The following is a 25361-nucleotide window of genomic DNA, read 5'->3' on the forward strand; positions in this document are numbered from 1 at the left end:
ATTCTAGTGACCTGAGACTGAGTATTAGCTTTATTTAGTGTGAAATAAATAAAGGCAATGCAGATACAGGACCCCAGATTTCTGTTACAGGTGAGCCCACACTGGTGACCTTGTTCATTTTAATAATTCTATCAGTGTAGGGTCTATCTGCACAAAATTGGTCTTGGATATTTTGAAGAAGTTCTTCCAACTACTTTTTTTTTAATGATTCATGTCTGTCTTTTCCAAGTTCATAAATTATTCCTGTGGAGTCCAAACAAAGAGCTGTGAAAGACAGCCACCTTAAATTTCAAAACAGTCTTACTTGCACAGCATGTGGTTTTTAAAGACTTTTAAAGCACAGTTCTTAAAAGAAGTCAAGAAATGCCATGGGCCATCCAATATGTGTATATTCTAATTAATTTTATCAGCTAGACAGTTTCATATTACACTTGTCAACTCATTCTCACAGCTTCATTAAGTAGGTTGAACCATCCATTTTAGATACATGGATTCTCAAGAGGAGCATTAAGTTACAGCTCAAAGATAAGCATTCCCAAGCCTGATTTGCTTAATGGCAGTTGAATATGTTCAATGTCAAGTGGTAACTGAAACTATAGCTTATATGAATAACGAGAGTAATTCTCTTAGATAACAATTGTTGATAAACTGCATGGTGATTTTTGTGTTCTTCTCTCATTTTGTGCAAAATAGGTATTTCAGATGCTGTGTTCAGCAAGGGGGATGGGAGCATAAGAAAGGTAAAGCTGGAAAGGAGAATTACATAGCAGCAGTACATATTCTGATTTACTTGCCCCTCATACATCCTGTGGGAGTATGTCCAGTGAAAACTCTACTATGCATGAAGGAAGTGAAAAACTGCATATCTTCCATGACCAACAAGAATCATAATCTAAATTTAACAAAAATGCACATAGATCTATCAAGTTCTATAATTTAAAAAAATATAGGAAAAAGGGCTTTTAAAGAAAGTGCTTGCCTTCAAGCTTTAGTATTAAAATATGATTGACTAGAAAAATCTGCTTTAGCAAAGTGATACCAATAGAGAGTACAGAACAATTCCAAGAAAAATTCACTATGAAAAAGTCCCTTATCAATCAACCAATTTCAGGCAGCAAATTTGGCACACACACTTTTTTTACATTATTTACCCAATTCCAAATTGCTCAAATAGCTGGTTTTATTTTACAATAAAAAAGGTGTAAAAAGAGGTTGTCAGGAAAAAAATTATGAGCAAAAAAAGCAGTCTAGAGAGAGAGTAGAAAACAGAACAAGTAAACAACATTAAAAAGAACAAGACATTTATAGTGTTCTTTGCAACTCTTCTTTACCATTATGAACTATATTGCTCCCAAATTCCTACCGCTTGCAATAACCCTACTAATGCACATCTTTGTGTGATCTACTGGTAAAACATGTATGAGAGGTTAGCAGTCACAGAATTACAGAATACAGTGAGTTGGGAGGGACTCACAAGGGATCACTGAGTCCAACTCCTGCCCCTGCCCAGGACCATCCCCAAGAGTCACACCATTGTGCCTGAGAGCATTGTCCAAACGCTTCTTGAACTCATCAGGCTTAGTGCTATGACATCACTTCAACCTAAAATGTCTTTGCTTTTTAAAGCACCTTTCATCCATTCAAGCCACCTATAGTTCACTAAAATAATCTTTAAAATCATTATCCTGGTTTGTATAGAACTCTAGGAGTATCTGTGGAGTTTTCCATTTTGTATGTCTGTATTCCTATCCATTTGCGGATGAAATGACCTTGGAAGATCAGGTCATGAGGCAAACATACTAAGTTAAATGTTGTTACAGTAATCTACTATTAAGATATTTGCAAACAAAATCATGAGTAAATCAGTAGACTTGTTACCGAGGGGGAAAAGGCAAATGATGCAAGAAATTCCTTCTTTCTTCACATTTACACAGTGTCAAAAGAAATAGAATTATACAAAGTAATAAATCACTTAAATTCCCTTTTTTGGCACAAGCTTTTTGCATGTCAGAATGCAAGTCACTTCAGTATATTTTCACCAAGTTCTTTACCCTGGGTTTCTTGGATGACAGACACTCCAATCCTCTCTCTTATTCACACTAAATCTGCTCTCACAAACTTGATACTGCTTTAAATTTGCACGAAGGGTTCTAGAGAAAACCTCAGGCTCTGCTTCCAGTTGTACAGCCAAAAATAAGAACCTGTACCAACTCTTTTAAAAAGTTGGTTTTCCTGACAATGTCTTAGAAAAGCAGGGGTTTAGCAGATTTGCTGTCCAAATTGCAAAGTAATGACATCTGTCTCATTTCACTGGTGAGCTGCTTCAAATTCCCTCAGAAAACAAGACCTGAAGTCTTGCTGCAGAAAAGGGCTTACCATGGTGGCAAACTGAATTGAATTCAAATCCAGCATACATGGCTAGTGTAGCAATTTAAAAACTTTTAATTGTCTATCCCTACTTGCTCTTAAGACCTTCAAGGATGATTTCTCCATAGACTCATGTTTCCAGATCTCTTGTAAATGTGAAGTTTGAAAGAAAAATAAAGTACACCCAGCATCTGATGACAAGGGAAACAAAACTAGCAGGTCTGAACTTGCAGCTGATGTTCAGGCAAGAGCCGGACTGACTGGTTGGCACAGCAAAACCTGCCTGTCAGGACCTGTTTAAGACTTCTGGTGTGCTGGACATGATCTGAGGCAGGCTAGAGTGTTTATGAAGAACTACACAAATGTCATCTGAGTAGATGTTTCCAGCCTGCCATGAGGTAGAGGGATTGAGTATTAGGCCTGGCTGTGGCGCTTTTCTGCCACTCTGCAGTGCAGTGTCATGGAAAACAGCAACATTTCCCCATGTAGGGTGGGAAACATGACAAAATTATTTACTATTTGGCCATGACTTAAAATAAAATGTAAAGACTTGCACAGAAACTTAAGATACCATCTTAAAGAGTAACCTCACAAGTAACCATGCATTTCAAAGTTTTAAATTACTTCTTTGAAGGGCTTGCCTTGTACAGTAAAAGGCAGTTTCTCTACTGACACCCCTCAAACCCAGGCTAGCCAGCCACCACAGGCTGAAGGGCTCAACAGCTCAAATGAGTCCTCCAGTGACTCCCAGACATCTCTAGGTGGTCTTTGATGGTGCAATAGCACAGCAAGAGGAGCCCGTGCTGAGAGGGCAAGTACCTGCAGATGGAGCAGAAAGGACATCTGTCCCTCACTTCCACAGCTAAAAAAACCCCAAAAACCAAAATCATCTTTTTGCCGGTGTTCAGGGAAAGTGAACTTCCTCATAGCTACCTTATGAAGAAGAGTCAAGACCACAGGATCAAATAAAAACAGCAAAAAACTTCTCCCCACATTCATTCGCATGTAGGCAGAAAGCTGCAACAGTGTAGGGCATATTTCACTATGTTTCCAAATGAACTGAAGTTTGGAGGAGAAAGTTCATTGTGCAACATGGCAAAAGCTCTCTGACACTACATAAAAGCATCCTAGGCACCCCAGTGCCGGGAGAAAAAACGCTGTTAACCCCACATGCACCATGAAAAAGTGAGCAACATGCTTTTAACAAGTACATCTGTATGCAGCAGCTTAAGAGAAAGCTTGCCTTCACATCCCTCAAAATTAAGTATTTTGAGGGACATGAAGAACACGTCTCCTGAAGAAATTATTTCAGTAAGACTCGGGACCTCGCAGCATTCTCAGAATTGCACAGTATTCCTCCCTCCCACTGCAGCACTGAGCCTGCCTGCTGACCCGCATGTCTGTGCTTGTATGGTTTCTACCAGCAGCTTTGTTTTTACTGGAGCTCTAATGAAATTCAGTATTTTCCAGCAACCTCCTCCTACTGAAATCTGGGCTCTGGCTCGCATGCAGAAAATAAATACGGCTTAAATCTTAAATCACGTAATACATTTATGACTTTAAAATTAGAAAATATATATTGAAATGGTAAGCCTTTATCAATTACATTGAAAGATGCAAATGTGGAGTTTGTACTCACCATTTTATAACTGAAGATTGTAAAACCTACATTATGAACATCAGTTTCTATTACTCTTGGTATTTTTAAGAGTAGCTCCTGTAAACTCTCTTGCTCTTTTAGTTATATATCTATATATATATATCTATATATCCTAACCGGATATTAGCTATTCAGACTACAGAAGACAATGAATACTTCCCAGTAAATCCAAACCTGAAGTTCAAGTGACCAAGATTATTCTACAGCCCACATATGGATTTACCCTCCGAAGCCTAAGAGCTATTGCTTACTATTTAACAGAAACACAAGGTTGAAACCTACAGCTGCCATTGAGCATGTACAATTTTTCTGATCATGCTGCATGAGAACATTAATTTTCCACTGACTACTGCAGCTGCTGCTGAGCATGGCTTCAAGCATTTGGGAGTAGGATTTTTGCTGAGTTGTATATGCACACACAGAGCACAGAGGACACTAATGGAATAAGTGAGATGCTCCTAGTCAGCAATGACAGGAATCTTCTCTATTTTAAACTGTTAGAGTTGAAAATGCTAATATTATTATGCTAATAATAATAATAATTTTGTGGTTTACATATGAATTAACACAATCATTTTCAACTGGCTTAAAAGCAGTTGCATGATCCACTATTAATAACACTGATTAGCCAAATAATAAAGCAGCATCCTTCTTGGACTCAACGACTAAGCACAAAGCACAATTCTACTGGAGTGTGGGTTGGGAAAAAAAAGGAAGATCTTGGTGTTCCAGAAAACTGGATTCTTCTCTTTGCATAAAGCAGAAGACACTAATCAGCAAGAAGGCAAAAAAGTTTCGAGGTGCTCTTTTCTAGAAATGCTTAGAACATGGGCACAAAACAGCTGCAGAAGGCTGCCCATTACATTTTCAATGACATTATGATGACTTTCCCTTACAAGCACTGTGGCAAGGGATGCATTAATAATCCATATAAATTACAGGTGAGAAGCTAGCCAGGAAACCAAAGGAATAGTGTTTTAAACACTACTATCTAGAGGATAGCCTAGTCATGTTAACTTTCTTGCTGCTGTGTTCTAAGACAGCACTATTGTACAAGAAGAAATCCAGAAAACCAGGAATTACTGGTTCTTAAGAAGAATGTGTTGTCTGAAAAAGTTCAGGCAGGTTCTCAAAACCAAACCTGTGTGTAGTGACTGTACTTTCTACTTTGGGTTTGCACCTGGATCACTGCTTTATTCCACAATCTTTTAGCCTGAGGATAAAGCATCTTTGAGATAACATTGCTTGAGCAAGAATGCTTGTTTTCTTCCACAGTAAGAATACTATAAATAGGGACTTTCCATTCCTACATTTTCAGATAATCTAAGCGTAGTAGCTGTGTTATCACCAAGAAAGCAAACAACAGGTATACACACAGACAGAATTTAATTTTCTCTACAAAAATTGCACCATATCACCCTATTCCAAATTATGTGTTTCTCTACTGGAAATGGCACTGTATTCACTACATGATGTGCGACAGCAAATGTCACAAGAAAGACAAATGTCTGGCTTTCAAGATAGCATGCTAAATTGTTTTGTTTAAACAGTCAGTGTATAAAATACTAATTACAGTGGTACAGCTCCTAGATTTAAATCATGTAAACCTAAGACTGTTTAATGTACCACCATTTAAAAAAAAAAAAAACAACAGCAGCAGCAAAAATTGCCATAACAAAAATTCGCCACAACAGAAGTTGTGTCAGAAGAAGGCAGAAAATGAGGAAAGAGGAAACCATGATCAACTGGCACTCATCCAGCATCTCTCACTCTGGTTATTATGGACTCATATGCACATAAGACTAAACAGGTATGTCTCGAAGCTATGTGCTGAGTATCACTTTAACAAAACCCCTGATTTCCTCTGGATGACAAATACTCCAAAATAAAGTTGATGATGGCACAGCTCGCCAAATTTATCTATCAAATATGCTGGCCTTATGAGCTACAGCTACCACCTTTTGCCCATGGTTCACTACACCTGAAGGACATCAATTATCTCCACCAGAAAACAGGTAACTTAGTATGGGAAATTTTATGTTTCTAGAACGTATCAAGAATTTAAACCTGGCTTCACCTTTATATTCTCAAATCTCAGGCAATGAAGAGCTCCAGCTTTCACTGTTGAGTCTGGATGTGTAGGACAGCAAAGACAACGAGGGATGCAAAGATAAAGGAGATTCTCTATGAATGCAATGTTCTCAGTGGTCTCTGGTTTGGTGACCAGGCATGGTTTGAGGAGAATGCAGAATAAATAATAGTGCACAAAAGAAGAAAAAAAGTGATGGGTCATTACAACCAGCAAATAGGGATGATGCAGATTATTACTGATTTCATATGTACTGCCTTTGCAGAATCATTCCTCCTACTCTGGTAGCTACTAGCAACCTAGAAATAAATTACATCAAAACTTTGTGTGTTTGAACCACTGCCAAGTGTAACACTCGGGGGAGTTACACCGTCTGCTGTCTCTTGCCTTCTACCTTCTTCAGGATCAAAGGACTCACATTTACTAAGAACATGACAGTTCTAAGGCCTGTCTTTACAGAAGTTATAAGAAGCTCAACGTTACACATAGAATCTAGGAACTGTTTAAAGGCATAAATAACTGGTAAAAAACAAACAGTGACGTTCCTCTACTTCCTTTGCTGTCCAATGAAGTATTTGGGCTGGAGTAAAATGAACCTTTGATACTGACTGAAGGAAAAAAAAGGAAGAAATACATAATTAGGAATGGAAAGTGGTCATGACAACCTAACACTTGAGGAAATAAGAGCCCAATAAGCATCTACTTAACCTGTAGGACCAGAGTCAGATGTAAATCTTGATTTTCCAGGCCTCTTCACATTTTACTGCCTGCTACTTTTGACATATTGTCCAAGTTCTATTTTCAGAGCTGACCTTAAAACAAAGGTCTTTTGAAGGGCAGAACTCAAAGCTCAATGCTTACCTCCAACTTCCAATTCTGTTCTTCAAATCTGTCTCTCTGTCTTTCAATGTACTAAGTAGCCACTACACATTTTCTACTTTAAATTCTGCTTGCAGCCAAGCTTTCAAACTGTTGCATGTGCTGACTACAAAACCAATTCTCCATACCTTTACAGAGCAACATAAAAAAATGGTTTGGATGCATGGGGAGGAAGAAAAAAAAACTCCACCAAAATAAAGAGGGAAATGTCTAACTTTTGGGAAGATCAAAAGCTAATTTTTACAGTGATTTTTATCTATTTGTTAACATCAGCCTACACTTAAATCAGAGCCTCACAAAATAGTTTTGAATACCTCAGGATTTATGCTGGATCACAAAATCCTGATTTATATCCCAGCCCTTTGGTGCACAGCTACAGTAACGTCTACATTTATTTTAGAAAGCATGTGGCGTTTCTCTTACTTCTCAGCTTCCTCTCTCACCCCCATTTAAAAATTATGTGTATACTATGGAAAACAAACTCAACTATAGAGAGAGCATTTCCTTTGCACTGAGAAATAAGCCTGATTCAGTGAGAGAAGGTCTGGGACAGATAGTGTTCTTAACAGTACTTTGTATCTCATCAGAGTCCTCATTTTCTCTACTAACCAAAACGTAACAGACTTGTCTCTGCCTAACACTTCGCAATATATTCCTCTCCTACCTATGGCCCTCAAAAATACCATCCCCACTGGATTGACTTAAAATGCATCCTTTTCAGTTTGGTAGTGTAGAAGTGTGGAAAAAGAAGTAACCAAAATTACTTTCTGACACTAACAAAATGTTTCAGATGTTTTCATTTAAATATGTATCATCTTGCTTCAAATTCTGAACATCTAATTCAATTTCATGAAGTTGTAACAGCAGATTTTTCTTCTTTTTTTGTGATAGAGGGTACCCTATAAGATAATAGGGTTATCATCCTAGTGTGCATAAGGTTGGGGAGTTTTATAATCAATTTGGATTCATAATATATTTCTCAATTACCAACCCAGTCAGAATTTAAGAACATGCTGTGAAGCCAGTTTCACAGATGAAGAAAATTAAATAAAGACGCTTTTGTGAAAAAAAGAATTTAGCACTGAATCAGGCAAGAAAACAAAACAGCTAGTGGTATTTGAAAGAACACCTCAAATACTGGCCCCTTAGATTACTTTCTTTCAGAGAAACATCGTTTCAGTGTTGCAGACAATTATTTTACACCCACGGTAGTGCCAAATGTTCTAACTTCATCCCAATTAGTCCAATTCTTCATCTCACAGTAGCTCTCAGCCAGTGTGTGCCCTCCAACTCTCCCCTTTCCACCCCAATATTCCTTGATGTCTTCTACATCATTTAACTATTGCTGTGGCAAAGAGTAGTAGAAGTTATGGCTGGTTCCATGCTCATAGGCTGACTAAGATAGACCGAGGGGAGAACTACTGCAGCATTCCTCTGGGCTTCTCTTCTCTTTATGTATTCACAAAAGTAATTTTATCAAACTTTTAAGAGCTCAATTAGGATTGTTTCCCTGCCAAAGGAAAAAACTGATATGACTGGCAGCATAACTGCAACTGTCTCCCAGGAAATTATACAATACCTGCAAACCTTACGAAACAGCAATTCACTCTCTCTTCTTCTGCCAATCACTGCCAGCAATAACTGAGAAATATTACAAAACTGTTTTGCCCTAATAAAGTCAACTTTATGCACTTTTTATGTCAGAGATACATCTTCATACTATAAAAATAAAATGAAATTCCAAGACAACACAGAGTTCATTTACAGGATTTATACACCATCCTGAATTGTTTCCCTGTGTTCTGTTTATCCCTATTTTCATCAATTTTGCTCCACAGCATTTCAAACTTTGGCAGTGGAAAAACTTTACCAACTACATATTAGACTAATACAATATTCTTTACTTTTGGCAGAACTGAAAAATATCACAAGTGCTTCAGTTAAATGCAAAAGTAAATGTGCTCTGGCTATTCCTTTAGTTTAGAATGAAGTTTTAAGGCAAGTGTAAGAACCACTTTACACACTTGTCAGGGGTGGTCAGTACTCCTATGACAACTTCCACTTCTTCCTGGCTAAGTAACATTCTCAGCAAGCACAACAGCTGTGGGATACATTGTTTCCTCACTGCTGCTAAACCAGCATCAACTGCTCTTACGTCACACCCCCAGAAAAACTACTGAGACAGCTCCAAAGGACCAAGAGAGCAATGTGTTTCAACATTGTCCTCAGCCACAACTCACACTTTCCAAGTCGTTCTCCCCACTCTGCAGACACATGTACCATAGCCCAATCAATGAGAGAAATCCAGATATGAAGAAAATAACCCACCTTAACACATCTTGAAATAAGGGGGGAAATAGGAAAAAAAAACAAACCAAACCACCCCCCCAAAAACCACACACACAAAAAAAGCCCCAACAAACAAACAAACCCCAATGTGCGTATGTCTAAACATATACATGATCATAAAATCTCAGCTTCTAATCAATGCAAGAATAAGCACGCCTGCCAGGTAGCTATACCACTGTGTGAAAGTTCTGGAGTTCTCCTCCTCCCATTGCCCCTCTTTTGACTCATGCCTCATCATCATGTGTTTCAGTATGGAGGCAAGCCTTCCAGACCAGATTCTCTAGGAAAAACAGCTATCATTAATCTTAGAGATTAATTTTCAGAATCAGGCTAGTATTAACTGCAGTTGCTACTACTTGAAAGGAAATATTACCAAAGTTCTGTATTTCACCAATGACCTTTAACAGAAAGACACAGAGTTTTTGAGAACTCTATTTTTCAGTATAGTCCAGCTAAGAATTGTTACCTAACAATTTTCATCTTTTCTCAGCTGAGGCTCTTGACCTACTACACCATGAAGTAACCTACTATTCTCTAAGCTTTAAAGGAATGAGGATAAGCTGGTTTTATTTTAAAAGTCTGGATATTTTTAAGCAAATTCTGCAGGTTTACTATATGAAGACATTAGTGTAACTGTGGTGGTTTCGATTTGTAAAATTTGGTTTCACTGTGAGTCCTACTGAAGAGTATTTCTGATCTCTACATTCAGCCGCCTTAGCTGAAGAGATGGATGCTGACTGCAGGAATCATAATAAATGCTGTGACTAGTTTAGTAGCATCATTACAGAAGATTACAATGAATTTAAACAAGGAAAAGAGAGTAACTTTGGTTCCTGATTAAAGCAATTCAACCAACTCCTTCATTTTGATTGATGAGCTCAGAATTTTGACAACAAAATTACTAAAGCTAAAAATTATTCCAATCTGTCATGAAAGATTCATATATTCTTGAATGTTCTTCTTATTTCCAGTGATATTTGACCCATAACTGATGGGCTTAGTAACAGACAAATTTCAACTAAAGCTCTGAACTTAAAAAAAAAAAAAAAAAAAAAAAAAAAAAAAAAAAAAAAAAAAACCCAACCACAGACATGGAAAAATGCACTGTTGTTACACACTACAAAATTTTAATTCAAAAGCAAGAGTATTTCACTCCTAATAAAGCTCTTTTAAATGCAAACAGGTTTTTGTCATAAAGATGGCACCTATACTTACTAATCACTTTGCACAAATTAACATTTCTTACTTTCCCCTATGCCAACATTAAATACAACATAAAAGGTCATACATTATTTCATTAACAGGCTCTGACAAGATTTGCTGTCTCAGACCACTACATAAATGACAAATTATTTTCATATGTAGACATGAGGACAGGGGTAAATATGAGCCCTCTGCCCAACCTCTACAGGAACTGGATGCGTATTTTCTTTAAATGCCATCTTACAGCTATTTGCTGTCCACCTGAAGACTGTTTCCTTGCTGTGTACATTCAAATGCTCCAAAAGCTCTGTTCACAACGAGTGCCACTATGTTTTACAGCAGATTTTACAAGAATTTCTATATAACATTGGAATGGTTCTGAGTGAAACCATCAGAAGCCTGCCGTAGAATAAATTCTGTTTTGGGTTGTTTCAGCAAGGCTGAGAGAAAAACCAGGATGATGTTCAAACCATTTCTCTTCTTTCTTCTGTCAGAGATTTCTACAAGCAGTTCTCATCAGCCCTCCCAATCAACCAGGCAAACCATTATCAAAAATGAAGCAAAAGAATGTAACTCCTGTTATAGGTCACAGTAAAGTGTAACTGGAGCATCGTGCTTCCTTTTAACTTCATATAGAAGCTCATTAGACAAAAATAACCCCTTATTTATAATAAAGTTTTTAGATCTTAGTGATAGCAGAAAAATAAATAAAAAATTTAAAACTGCAAAAGTTGTAAAACAACTTTTGAATATCAGTCTAACAACACAGGCTTTAATGTGTAGACTATTTACAGAGAACTCTAAGGAGCACAGCTTTTGAGTCAACTGCAATTATCTTCAAATTCACATGGGCTTATTTTCCTATTAAATAAAACTACCAGAAGACATTAGCTGAAGCAACATATTTTGATTCAGCTTTTTTATACAAGTAATCTCAAATTGTGGAGCAGAGCTTTCCAACACCCTCCATTCCCTCTCCCTTTCCACCCATAACATTAAGGGGTTTTTGAAACTAGATTATGAATGTTTCCTTAGTAACTACCATACAGAAAGACTGATGTTTACTCTGCCTAAAATGACTACCTGCCATTCAGTGTGGTCTTATGTTCCAATTTAGAGTTTATAACTGCTTTAACAAAATGTCAAAAGCCTCTAATTGTGGGAGGGATACAAAGAGGGTGTACAGTTCTGCTGACTTTGTATTCAAAATACAGATTAAAATCTTTACATGTAGTAAATACAACAACACAAACATAAGATTTTTAAGAAAAAAAATTGAACAATAACAGTATTACTATTTGAAATTAAGGCTTGCAAAAAAGGTAGCTTGAACTTGAAAAACCTCATTGCTACTACTGACATAAATAGGCACTACAGTAGCAGTATCTCCTACATCAATTCCTTATATCCAGGTTTTCTTTTTATTCCAGCAAACTCCTGATCAAAGCAAAGGGAATATCTACTACAGAATGCACTACAGGAAAGTCACTTGCTAATCTACAGCTACCCTTCAAAAAACTTAAGTTAGAGCACCGATTATTCCCTTTACAATTTCCTATCATCTCAGATGTTTGCACAAGGTTTTACATACCTGCAAAACTTGTTCTTCTGAGGATGACACAAATAGATCCATTCATTTTGGTTAAGAGTGAAGTTTTTGGCTGGCAGTAGCCAGGAACATTCTGGCTAGAAGTCTCACAAACAACAGTAAGTCCTATCTAGGCAAGTCCAGTATCTTCTTTCAGTATTTTTATGAGGAATTCAAAATGCACATCAGAGGTATTAAAGTACCTGGTATCTTGCAGTATCTCATTAAGATATAACATTTTCTTCCCCTTTCAATAAAAACTAACTGGTAAGCTGCAGAATAAAAGCTAAAAATACTCACCCTTCACAAATAATAAGGGTGAAATGCATTAAAAAATGTAACAGCTGAAACATTTTATTATCTTGTTTCAAAACCAGAGTATCTTGAATGACAAACAATGCTTTAAAATGTGATGAACTGAAGCAAAAGGTTATATTTATTTTACAAGGGTGAACAAAGTACAACCTACAACCTGTTCAGTCTGTTCTGTTAGAAATGCCAGGATCTATATTCAAATATCTTATAAGTCAGTTTAAAAGGTGGAAGCCTTCAACTGTTTCAGCTCTCTCAATGGCAACACTGAGCTGTGAAGTCTAAGCTCTCAGGTACAAACTGAGTAACTCTCTACTATCTCTACTATGCAGGTATCTGCAGCTGCAGTTGGTAAGTCGCTATATGCAAGAGATGTATTTACTGGTCAAGTACAGAGAGGTTGTAAGTTTGTTATGAAAACAGGTCAAATAAGCATTACTCTCACAGAACGGTTACAACACAGGGGGAACAACATGCACCAACCATTTGACTTTGCTTTGTTGTGTTTGACATTAAGGGCTGCTGTTCTCCACTCTAGTCTTGCAAATTACTTCTACAAAACTCTGCAAGTTTATCTCCTGACACTGAAAAAAGTGCTTTTGGAAACAAAGACACAACATCTACAAGATAGGTCAGCAATCTGTAAAAACTTAGCAAGCCTACTTCCATTGCAGAGAAGAGATGCAACCTATGTCTTATTTTAAACATCCCCTCACCTTAACTTCTAACTAAATAAACCTTTAAGAGAAATTAAGGCGACATTATTTTTTCACTGATCACTTAATTCTCCCCCGTCACCTTTTGGCAGATAATCCAAACATCTCATCTTATGGAAACTTAGTTTTGGTTTTTACAAAACACAAGCCCAGTCTTGGTATTTACTAAAAGATTTGTTCTGTGCAATTCTAATAAAGCATTTACGCTACAAAAAGCCTCTCAAATGGCCAACCTATAAGCAAAGGACTTCAACCAATCCACACCAATATCTAAGCATAGTGGCCTGGTACAAAATCACATTTCATTTCATACAGGGCAGGATAGGGAGAGCTAGAACATGAAGAACATGCCCATTAGAAATCTTTACCCTACATTTCCTTCCGGATGGTGAAGAGCTCTATACATGCCTGAAAAACTGCAAGTTACTCAGAATTGGGCCACTAGAGAAAAAAAAGTAAATTTGGTGAAGGCCCTGTATTATTTAAAAAAAAAAAAAAAAAAAAAAAAGAGCTCCACAGTCACGTTCCACTCAGCCCAAGAATATCTACCTCAACTCAAAACATTTCTTTCAGGAGAAGTCAAATATTCCCTGAACTGGAAGCACTGCCAAGTCAGCTTCAATTTTTGAAGCTGCAATCTTGAACAAAAATGAATACAATGGTTCAGCATGTCAGTATGGTCTGCTGTACCACTATTAGGTACCACTATCTCTTTTACCAAGCATCTATCAGAAGATCTTAAATACTCAAACCAGTCCTAGTGGGTTTGGATGAACCTTACTGACCACTTCCTGATACCTTGCAGTCACCAATTCTGTAATCACTGCATGGTTGGCTGCTCAGCTCCAACTCCAGAATAACTTGAGTTATTGTGCTGCTGCCACATTTATGGACTTCTAGATCACCTACAATGCTGCAAACTCCACCCCATAATAAAAGGCAATGTAGGGTTCATCCTACAAATCAATCTTCAGCCAAAGCTTAGTAAAATAATTTAAGTGCTCAGCTGCAAGGTTATAAAGAAATGAAGCCCAGTTATCTGTAGTGAACTTGAAAAATATGAAGCATAATGGAATATATTACCCTAAGTACTCTGTCACTGAGCAAAAAAAGCTGACATACTAAGGAAAAATAAGGGGTTCAAAGAAAAAAAAAAAAGCCAAGAAGGATAGCACTACCCCCTGTGGTAACACAAAGGCCACAGTAAAGGGCAACAGTAGACAACAATACCAACCTAGTTTGGTACTGAAAAAAAAAAAACCTTAAGGATAAGAGGCCTGTTATATCACTGTCAGCCCTAAACTGTTTGCTTAATATTTTTGACTACATTTGAAACCACTAAGTGTGAACTGAGCAGGAAAAAAAAAAAAAAGTCTTTAAAATCCAGAGCTGAAGTCAAGGCTGACTAACTGCTTGCTGTTTATCTGTAAAATTCCAAGACAAAATTAAAACCTTTAGGAAGACAAGTCAGGCTATATGGAGCCATAAAAGCTCAATCATGAAATTAATGTGCATTGAACATATTGTATTCTCTCAACACGCTAAGAAACCACAATTAAAACCAGATGTGTGAGTGTAAGAATATGAATACTGCTTAGAGATCTGTAGTAAATCAGAAATGCAAGATAGCACCATTAAGTGTTTTAATTAAATGCAAGCTGCTAAATCAGAGGCAGGCTTCCCTAAGTAGCACTTCCCTCATAAAATTTTGGATCTACTAACAAGATATTCCCAAATTTGAAGTGGTATATTGATAGAGTGTGCAAGAAACTATATCCACTATACACTTAAGTGTAGCAATACTACATCTTTTCATAAGGTCAAAGTGAAGGTGAGATGGTGTCTTGTGATCCCCTACTCATACCTGTTCATGAGTCAAGTAAGAGTTACAACTATCAAACCCTTTATTTGAAATTTAGTAAGAGACTAACCACTCTGTAATCCAGGAGTCTGTGGGAGGGAGAGGTAAAAGCAAGACACGAGAGAACAGTAAATCAAGGACTTCTCTTGTTCATGTCATTTCTAAGGCCGTATTAATTCTAGAATAACAGGACAGTCGTATCAAAAGGACACGAGCCATCTGGGTATCAATTTATCTACAGCTGATTCCTTGTTCCTGTATAAGATAAAAATTTCATTTTTATTCTTCAGTGACACCAAGAGACCAGGCAATATTTTTGTTCAAAAACTAGTGGATGGGCAGAGAGATAGGAGGGACATACAACACAGAAGGAAAGAAGGGAAAAGTCAACCAAAGTAGTAGAAAACAGGAATGGTATTAGTCATCAAAGGCTTCAGAAAAAAGTGTTCCACAAAAGTATTTCTGCAAAAATTTCCATTTTCTCTAACAGACAGAATCCTATCTAAATAGAAATCCTAGCTGGAGCCACAGTACACTGAACCTTAAATATTTATACTACTTTAAAACTACCAAAAGTGAAGGGAAAAGACTCCTTAGCATGATCCTGAATTTGAGGGGGGTTCTAAAGGGGTTTAAGTGCAATTATAACGCATACCTTCTCTGTTACTTAATAAAGTGAAAAGTTTTTTTATTGTGCTCGTGAAGGAGAAGTCCTACGTTCACCTCTTCTCATTTCTAATCATGTAAACCCAACAGTGTCAAAAGGCTGAAAAAAAAGCTTGTTTTCACAGCTTTCTCCTTTTGGAAATGGCAGCTTCAATGCAAGCAACTCCCAAACTTCTGCACTGGGAATTTTGAATTATTTCACTGAAAGAATGTGAGAGTTTTAGGAACAACAACGTGAAAATTGTAGTCTTCAAGAAAATGAAGTGACACTGGATAAATGCTTATCCATCTCAGGCATAAACTCAGTAATGCTTGTGAGAATATAGATGAAAATAGCAGAGCTTTGGTATGAGTAGTTACAGAATTCCTCCTCTTCAAGTTTTCAAAAACAACAGACAATACAAGATTTTGATTCTTAAATTTATTTTTAGCAGGATGTGTATACTAATGAATGGTGACATCCTTAGAAGATAGGTCCATGTCCACCACCTGCAACAGAAGCTAGACAGATGTTAAAGAAAACAATTTAAGAGTTAAAGATGACACTACTTACCCGAAACATACTTAGGAAAGTGACCTACCAAGCAGGACAGTTAGCTTTTGATGCACACATAACATTATTTACCAGTTATCAAAATTTCCTGTCAAGATATAGCACATACATTACCTTGCTTTTGATGGGAATCACGCACTTCTGTTTCAAAAATAACTATTAGAGAGACTCTTACTCTTAAAAAATTACTCACGGGAAGATTGGTTATTCAAAATTACTTACCTGTAAATTATCTTTAGAAGAAAGAAGATCTGGAAATTTAGGTCTAAAACTTTTATCTAATGCTGAAAGCTACTGACAACTCAGCTCGAATTCAAATTGTTAAACAAGGTTAACAGCAGGTAACATTTTTAGATTCAACGAAGAATACATCCACTTGTTCCTTACTATACATGTTTGGTATGGTAAGGGATCAGTAAGGTAGGATCTCAGCATTATATTCACAGATTGGTATATTCACAGATAGTAATTCAGGAAGAAGTAAAGATTTTCTGTCAAAACTGAGAGCCCATGTTATAACTCAGGAAAGTGTCAATAGCCAGAAGTCTAACACAAGAAACAAGCTTGTCTGGAACAAATTAATTTCACCAGAAATGAAACTTGAACAGCAAAACCTAGGAACAGACATTTCAAGGAAATACATTCTAAATGAATCAGGTGACAGGCCCTCTCCCAGTGCTATTTCAAATGAGAAGCCAAGAAGCAAGGTTCAATTTGAGCCATGGAATTTCCCAGATCTGTAAAAACAGAGACTCCTTGCTTCATCTCCATTTCTTAATCATCAAAATAAATCCTACATGTGCTAAGTCAGCAAGCCCTACAGACACTAATCCCACATTTCAAAACTTCAGAATGCTAATCAGCCTCCACTTCCCAAACCAAAAAGCCCTACTGGTAGTGAACAAGAAGTCACTTTACTCAACACTAGTTTACAAACTTAATTTTAAGGTTCTTGTTTTTTGAAATCTCGTGGCTCATAAGCCTTTATTAGTAACTGGGTTGACACCATCCTGGCTTGTAGTTCTGTATTAGGAAATCATTTATGCCACACTAATCAGCCTAAAAACATTCTTACAGTGTACTTCAACATCCTACGACTTCACCTGTTTAAAACAGACTGCTACAGATACTGAGGACTGTCTCCCGCTTATTTTAAAGACTTCAAACTAGTCCAGAAATGAAACTGTGCTATATTAGAACTAAGTTCTTTAGGAGTCTAAATAATTCCACCAAGAAACTACGTGAAGGACCGTAACAGCCCAATAATATGGAATTGCTTTCTCTAAAATTATGAATTCTCTGATCTAGCAATATTGGGAAATTACACTGGTTTGTATTTGTCAAAAAAAACCAACAAGGGTGGAATCTGTTCACAGCTAAGCTACCACTTTTAATTTCTTTTAAACTGAGCTCTCTCATTTTACAGAAGTGTAAATCTGTCTGAAGGACTAAGTCATTGCCTTTTGAGCAACTCACTATCCTGGTAGTCTACTATAACTAAACAGGGTATAACTCCTGGTAATGAGATGCAAGTAAACAAGTCAGTGCCTCTAGACAACCAGCCCTTCACTGAAACTGTGGGAACTTGTCCTTCAAAGGACACAGGCAGAGGGAAGGTAGGGCATATGATGAAAAGCTTAAGGCCTCCTGTGCCTTAATCTTCCAGGTTCCATTATGCAGTTGGACCAGTTGCTACTGAAATCAGCACTACCATGCATACCATCTATCTTACATGAAGTTGGTTGATATTCTTCCCACAGGATAAACACAGTAAGGTTGATAAGAAGAACCTTCACCAATTGCTTTTCTGTGAGGCACAAAGGGAAGGAAGTAAGTCAGGGAGTAGGCTAGGAATGATACAACTGATCTTAATGACGACTTCAAACACATTATGAACAGCATTTTCTGGAACAAACGCACAACAAAATCTGAATCCAAGTTATGAAGTTATAAAAAGGTTAAGAAACCACTAGGGAAAGAAAATGTTCTTGATAGGTGTATATGAAGAAACCTGAAGGGTAATTAATTTTGGTACCATATGTGCATATGCTACAGTTACAGGGCACTGTGATTGCTCAGACATCTCCCCTTGCAAAATGATGCAGCTTGATCACTGTAATCCCCAAGTTAGCACTGGGAAGCAATTGACATGAAATTATGGACATATTCTAAATATGTAGAATGTTCAGTAGGAGGCTCTACAGTTGTACATGGTAGGAAAGGAAAATAGATGACTGGCAACAGCGAAGAACAGAATAACTTAAGGGATCATTTGCTAATAATGAGCTCCTCACCCTACATCCTTCTTTTCTTATGATCTCTCTGGTCCTGTTGGTGCTAGTGCTGATAGCCAGGTGTGTTAGAGGGCATAGAAGCTACAAATACATTTTCCTGGGTTTAATGGATGCTTGAGTCAGGTTAAAAAGTTGTGCTGAAACCTGGAATTAAATTCTTATCCTTTAGCAAATACATACTTAAGACTTATAACAATGAATGAAAAGAGCATGGAAAGAAAACGACACTATGAAAAATTAAGTTTGTAACACCAAGGACAAGACTTTCTATCTGCACTACTAAAACGAGTCTGTAGATATAACCAAGACTGAATTGCTAAAAAGGCAGAAAGAGCTGGTTTACTAGGTTTAGAACACTAGAATCAAACAGTGTGTTAATAATGTGCTGGAAGTAAAGACATAACAGTGGCAATAAAATATTTATCTTTGGAGAGAAGTTGTTTAGGCTAACTAAAAAACATTTGCAAGAACAAGCTTTAGTGAAGAAGGGACTAAAACAAAACATTACGCACTTCCAGCTTATGTTCTTTCTCTGCAAGGAACTCTTTTTGACACCGGAGAAAGTCTGATAACATTCGAGTTAGCTGTTTTCTATCATCTATTTCAGCTGCCAACCTGCCATTGTAATCCGCCAGTAACATACATGCATCATCTACCATTTTGGAAAGTTGCTCTCCAGATTCCTTATCTAAAAAGCAAGCAGAGAAAAACAAACAAAGCGTGATTTCATTATGAATGATTACGTTCTTCGAAGAGCATTTCCATTACCAGGCCCCCAACCCTCACCTGTTATTCTGTCTAACAGGGACACATCCTGGACCTCTAGAGGCAAGGAAGCTATTCTCTGGTGAACTGCTGCATCCCCAGAGGCAGCGTTTTCTAGTTCTTGTAATGCTCTAATGAGATCTGTGGTCTGAAAAAAGCATGCAAGATTGAGAACTAGTTTAAATAAACAGATCCTAGAAGAAAACAAAAGTACTTTACAACAAGCTTATAGTATTGATTTGATGGTAATTTTTACAGCATTTACAGTATCACCTTTAGAGTCAAAAAAACCAAAACCTTTAATTCTCAGCACAACACTGCAGTGTTTCTAGTTTTAAAGGTCACCTTTCTACAAGAGCTTTTTCATTTAAATTCTCAGTATAAGAATAGTTATAAATCTTTTCTTCTTGACAGTAGTGATTATTTTACAGTACCTTTCATTTTATAACACATTTTTTAAAATTACAGTTCTTGTTATTTTCCTAAAGACTGTATCAGTGCACTTCTTCTGGAAGTAGTGCTGATGTTCACAGAAGCCCAGATATCTGCTACAGAGAAACATACCAAATTGTCATGACTCGAGGACAGTCGTTCTTTGCTATAACAAAAATCCCTCTGAGATAGGACAATATCTCAACAAAACCCCACAAGAATTAGAAAAGCTGTAGACAAGAATTTTACACAGCCATCACGACTGAAACTTTGGGAAATATCTTATCGATAAATCTATAACAATCTTACTCTAATACATGTGTTAGTCACTACTACCCTGGAAACTGAATGAGAACTCAATACATTGTAGAAACTATTGCTGATATCCTGACATGAACAAAGCTGGACATACAGTTCATACACTTCGGTTTAGTGTCAAATACATAAAGTTACAGCACACCCTGCTGAAAAACTATGAAAAGTATCAGGTGTAGTCAGCCTTGCCCAGAAACAGTACTTTACTGAAAAACAGAGACCATTCAAAAAAAAAAAAAAAAAAAAAAGAGTAACTGAAAAATTCTAAATGAAACCATATGTAGAGAATTTTATAAACATGCTTTTACCTGAGGAGGATCAGTGGGAGAACTTCGAGGTGAACAGTTATTTTCATCAACTTTGATCTGTTCATATGTGCGCTTCCTCACCTTTCTGTCTCCATCTAAATGAAAACAAACAGAGCACTCAGGGAAATACTATTTCAAACACGAGACTGAACCTTCATACACTCACAAAATACTTACACAAAGCTTGCCTAAGTTGTTCTAATACATCATTTTCATAAACAGACCTTTCTTCCCAAATAGACAGCACTCGGCCAAGGTGTTTCTTACAACTCTCATCAGATTCACTGTTACGAGGAAAAAAAACAAAGATCAGCACTAGGTAGAAGTACAGTGCTGCTGTGTAAATATTTTTCACAGAAAGACCCTCACAGGTCTTAGCAATATCCAAGCATCAGGAGTCAAATAAGCTCAGAAAATAACAAATTCACATTTTTAAGTAAGGAAAGACGAGTTCAATGCGTCCCAGCAAGCAGATTAGAAAAAAACAAGGGCCAACACCCAACTCTGTTTTTTTTTCAACTCATAAATCTGCAAACACTACAAATAGGTTTATGTTCTTTCAACAGCTGTGTATCATTGTGAAAATAATCCTGTATCAAGACTCCAGCTTCCTCATGCAATGAGATTAGAGGCTGCTGGGAGAAAAAAAAAATCACGCAACACCCAGTAATGAAAAATGTCAAACTGTTGTAGCACAAACACAGATAGTAAGCAAGCCTCAGTTTCAGGAATAGCTAACAGCCTTCCAAGGCAAAAATGGACTGAATGCTGATGAATTTACTATCAAATTTCATCCAACAGTAGTAAGATTATCCAAGATGAAAAGAACACTGAATAAATTAAACTAACAAGATTTCAAGCACAGAAATGGCACATGAAGACTAGCTGGGCCAGAAGACATCAACTGACAACTTCTCTGAATGCCCCTTGAGTGCGGTATGAAGGACACTGCACACACAAGTTTACTGTACCTTGAAACATGCTTAAAGGCCTCCACTATTACTGGAGCAAAGTCTTTTGTAAATTCTGGTCCTTTCCTTTTGCTGTTCTGTATGACATCATTGGCCAAGTACAGGAATGTCAGCTTCCTATTTGGTTTTGCTAATAAAAAGAAAAGTAAAGAATAATTAGAAAATTTATTTCCTTCAGCTAATACCTATACATCCAAGTTCACACTGAATACAAACACCCACCCCCCACATCCTGAAATCAAGTGCGTTTTTCCCATTTTCATTACTGTTTACACCATTTCACATTTTCAGTATTTTCATCTGAAAAGACTTTAGTCATCCATTGGGTTTTCTCTCCCTTCATTCAAATTCTTCTTCCTTCATAGTATGACAACTTCCATTTAGTGTTATCTCAAAAAACAAACAGAAAAAATCTCCAGATATTCCAAAGTGTTCTTCATCCCCAAACTATTTTCAGGTGTTTTCTTGAGCCTTTTATGACTGTTGTTTGGTGACCTTCGTGGATTTCTTCCAAGTACTTCAGCTTTCTTTTAAACCTGCTTAAATTTCTTACACTCATGAAGTCTTCTGACCAGGCACTTCACAGATCCACGATCATTCACACGAAGAACCTCCTCCTTTTCAGTCTGAATTTCACTCAGCCTTACATAACCACTCCTCGTTCTCACATCTGAGGAAACTGAACAGTCAATCCCTAGTCAGTGTCCCTGTGAAACTCCCCTTCCTCACCCCCGAATTGTTAAAACACTCCTGTGCCAGCAGCTGTAATAGCACAAAAACGTTTTCAAAAACCACTTTCAAGGTACTGTAGTGTATCTCTCCTCCAAGCACCTTGAACATCTTATCCCACCTCTCAATGTGCAATAGACTACAAACTTCCAATTTATGAGTTGTTTCTCAAAATCTATTCCATGTTTTCTAAGTGCTCCTACCTGGGTATTTTCATTTACACTTCATCTAATCTCCATTAGTCTGCAAGTCTGTTTGAGCTGAAACTCTCATTGCAACATTTCTACCCTTGGTTAACACCAGAATACCGTTACCACCACATAATCTCAGTATGTACACTCTGATTTGAAAAAGAGGTTTCTCTTGAAAGACAAGTTTTACTGTTCTCCCAAGGAAAGCAGCACTGTGGTAATGAGAATCCAGGATTTCTTATCATTTGCGCAAGCAAATATGATTTGATTTTGTTACCTTCTATGCCATCCTCTCAAAAATGCAGAACTGCCACCCTCACATATAATGAGAAAATTCAATGTTAATATGCTTCCACTCTAGGGAAATGCTTTTGAGAATAATTTTTGCATTACAGAACGACTCCTCTGAAGGATTTCTCCTTGAAGTACTGAATTCTTCCCAATCTCTTGAACAGACATATCTAACAAGCTGGGAGTTCTGGACTGACTGGGGAAAAAACCTTTTGTTAACTGCAAAAATGCACTTCTCTTACAATCAAGGCAAACTAGAGTAGAAAACAACAACAAAAAAAAATTATCTTGGAAGTGCTGGACACAAGGAGGACTCTTTACAGAGTCTGCTCCAAACAGTGAAGTCACTACATGCAAGCACCCAGGAAATTAATCTATTTCAGTCAAAATCTGGGCTAATCTATAATGTAGGTTTTATAAACTTGTGCTGCTCAATTTCTGTATTAAAACCTATAAATTTCTATATTGAAACTGACTGATGATTAAAAACACATCTACCTATGTTTCACGTAAATCAGAGTTCTGACACCCACCAAGTCTTCAATTATTCAAAGAGAGAATGTCAGTAAACACATGCTGTCTCATAGGCACAATCAAAAAGTAACTAGTGTTCACCAAAGATGGCCCTGGCCCCTTCTCCCAGCTCTTAAACAAGCCCAGAATTAGGACTCAAAATCTAATGAAGCAGGCTGCTCCCCATCCTATATCCTCTGGAACTGCAGGCAGGATAGGCCCTTGTCCATCCATTTTACCAGGAAAAAAACCCTCATGCTTTAATCCTCAGTGATGAGGATTTAGTCCTCATTTGTGACAGACCCCAACTTCCTTCTTTCCAATAGACAGACAAATCAATTGGGCTGGCAAAGACATGAGATGGATACACAGTGACACACAAAGCCCAGACTGCATCTATTCACTACAGTAAAAGACTTATGTATCATATTTGGTAAAAGCATCCTAAACCCCAGAAAGTTACTTTCAGGCTTATTTCCTTTTCAGCTTCCTACTGCAATTCAACATAAACAAAGCTGTGCAGAACGAACAAAAATCCTAAACCCACTATTAAGCTATCTGTGCCTTCAGCTGGAAATTCAATTGATGTTCTATCCTTATTATTCACAAGGAAAATTGTGAAGTAAAATTTAATTCCTCTTGCTGTAAGAATGTGCTGCACAAAATTTCAAAGGTAAAAATCATTCCTAGTCTTAAGAAGTGCTCCCTTTCCCTTCACAAACCATCAAGACTTACATACTGGTCTACTGGCACTTGGCCTTACACATCAGACTGAGGTGCAATGCAACTGAGGCTGACACCTGAGCTGAAAACATTCTATTGCTAGCAAGAGTATAAATTAATTAAGTGATGTCTAAAACACAAATTAAATTCAGGACCAAACAGATCTGTTCTGGATAATGAACTTTCCAGCCCTGGGCACTGATAAACCTCAGAACATCAAAATGGATCAAACAGACAATTTTTTGATAGTGTTCAACAAATGGCAAGGCTAATAGCAAAAGCACTCTTACCATCAAAGGAAAATGAAGGGAAAAAACCTTTTCTAAGGTAAGAATTTAGGCTGAAGAAGGATTTGAAGGGCACACACTGCCAGAATGTGCAGTGTTAGAAGTAGCCAACCCACAGCATCTCTGGCACACCAACAGTACTGTCTGCAAACACAAAACTGCCAAGAAATCATCCATGGTGGATCAAGTCATCTTTTCAGAAGCTCTGTGCAGCGCTCACAGAACTCCTCTGCTTGCTGCAACCAGATCCCCATTTAGTCATCAAAGCAGCTCCCTGAAGCACTGGATTTTGAAATATTTTAACATGTCAACAGTACTGGTTGGTATAAGAGCCATATTACACATATTACTATTAAAGGATCTACAATGAGACTACAATCCCCAATGTGGGATTGGCACCTTGCAAACGAAACTATGTCTGTCCCAAAAATGTATCTGACACGTTTAAATGCCAATGAATATTCTTCAGATAATAATGATATTTCACCAACAATTAATGCATTGAGATATCTGCAGTGGAGACATTATCAAGTCTTAGTTCCTGGCAATCCATCCTTCTCAGGAACTCGTTAGCCCTGCCTGGGCATGCCTGGTTCTCTAACAGCTCAGTATCAATGCCCTGACATTACATGCTTTAATCCATAAGACTTAGAGAAGTCTCAACACTGACAAGCCACCACTTTAGTGCAAGAAACCCGTGTTTTACCCTGAAACGCAATAAACCAGTCATTTGCAACGAGGTTAGCCCTGGCAATCAAAAGTCAGCATAATCACCTGTATTTGTCTTCTTCAGGGTTACCTCCCGCATTTGAAATTGAGCTCCCATGAAGACTGCTAGAAACATGCCCATTAGTTTCCTGCTGTTTTACACCTAAAGCTTAGAGGTATTTGCTGTCTTAGATTTACTGGAAGAAACTACAGGAAAACACACAAGCATAAGAGATTTCACTTATACCCCACTACAAGTGTACAGGCTGACTGAGCCATTTGAAAATGTTACACCAGGCTGTGACCCTCTAGAGGCCAGCTCTGCTGTGTCAACTGACCTTGAAAGAAAATATCACCCAACAAAAGGGTTCGAGACAATAAGCATCAATATGTTAAAATCCCACCACAGTTACCATCTCTAAACATTTCATCAGCATACTCAAGTTCTCTAGTATGAATTCAAATAAAGAGTTGGCTAAATTGCTTTTGAACTACTTTAGTCTATACACACACAGGAGACTTTATGAGTGCCACCAGTTCTCCCAAAATCTTGGGCACACTTTCTCACAGCACACCTCACACCTTTGCAAG

The 25361-nt window shown here is 37.4% G+C and overlaps 1 protein-coding gene across 2 annotated transcripts in view; it reads right to left on the reverse strand.

Moving 5' to 3' along the window:
- The window catches only part of RPRD1A (regulation of nuclear pre-mRNA domain containing 1A), a 43903-nt gene that overhangs the window by 12773 nt on the left and 5769 nt on the right, over window positions 1-25361 (reverse strand). Inside the window, exons 2-7 of one of the 2 annotated variants that reach the window (XM_066185423.1) lie at window positions 21329-21458; window positions 20535-20641; window positions 20358-20452; window positions 19324-19450; window positions 19050-19225; window positions 16097-18050 (exon numbers count right to left, since the gene is read on the reverse strand). In XM_066185423.1, the coding sequence (XP_066041520.1) occupies window positions 18036-18050; window positions 19050-19225; window positions 19324-19450; window positions 20358-20452; window positions 20535-20641; window positions 21329-21458 (650 nt within the window). In that variant the 3' untranslated portion in view covers window positions 16097-18035. Of the gene's footprint in view, window positions 1-16096; window positions 18051-19049; window positions 19226-19323; window positions 19451-20357; window positions 20453-20534; window positions 20642-21328; window positions 21459-25361 lie in introns of those variants that run through there. The other variant, XM_066185413.1, reaches the window with a different exon arrangement.

Source organism: Chamaea fasciata, unplaced genomic scaffold (assembly GCF_029207755.1).
Source record: "Chamaea fasciata isolate MVZ Bird 193981 ecotype frontalis unplaced genomic scaffold, bChaFas1.0.hap1 SCAF_1, whole genome shotgun sequence".
In the NCBI taxonomy this organism is placed as follows: Eukaryota; Metazoa; Chordata; class Aves; order Passeriformes; family Sylviidae; genus Chamaea; species Chamaea fasciata.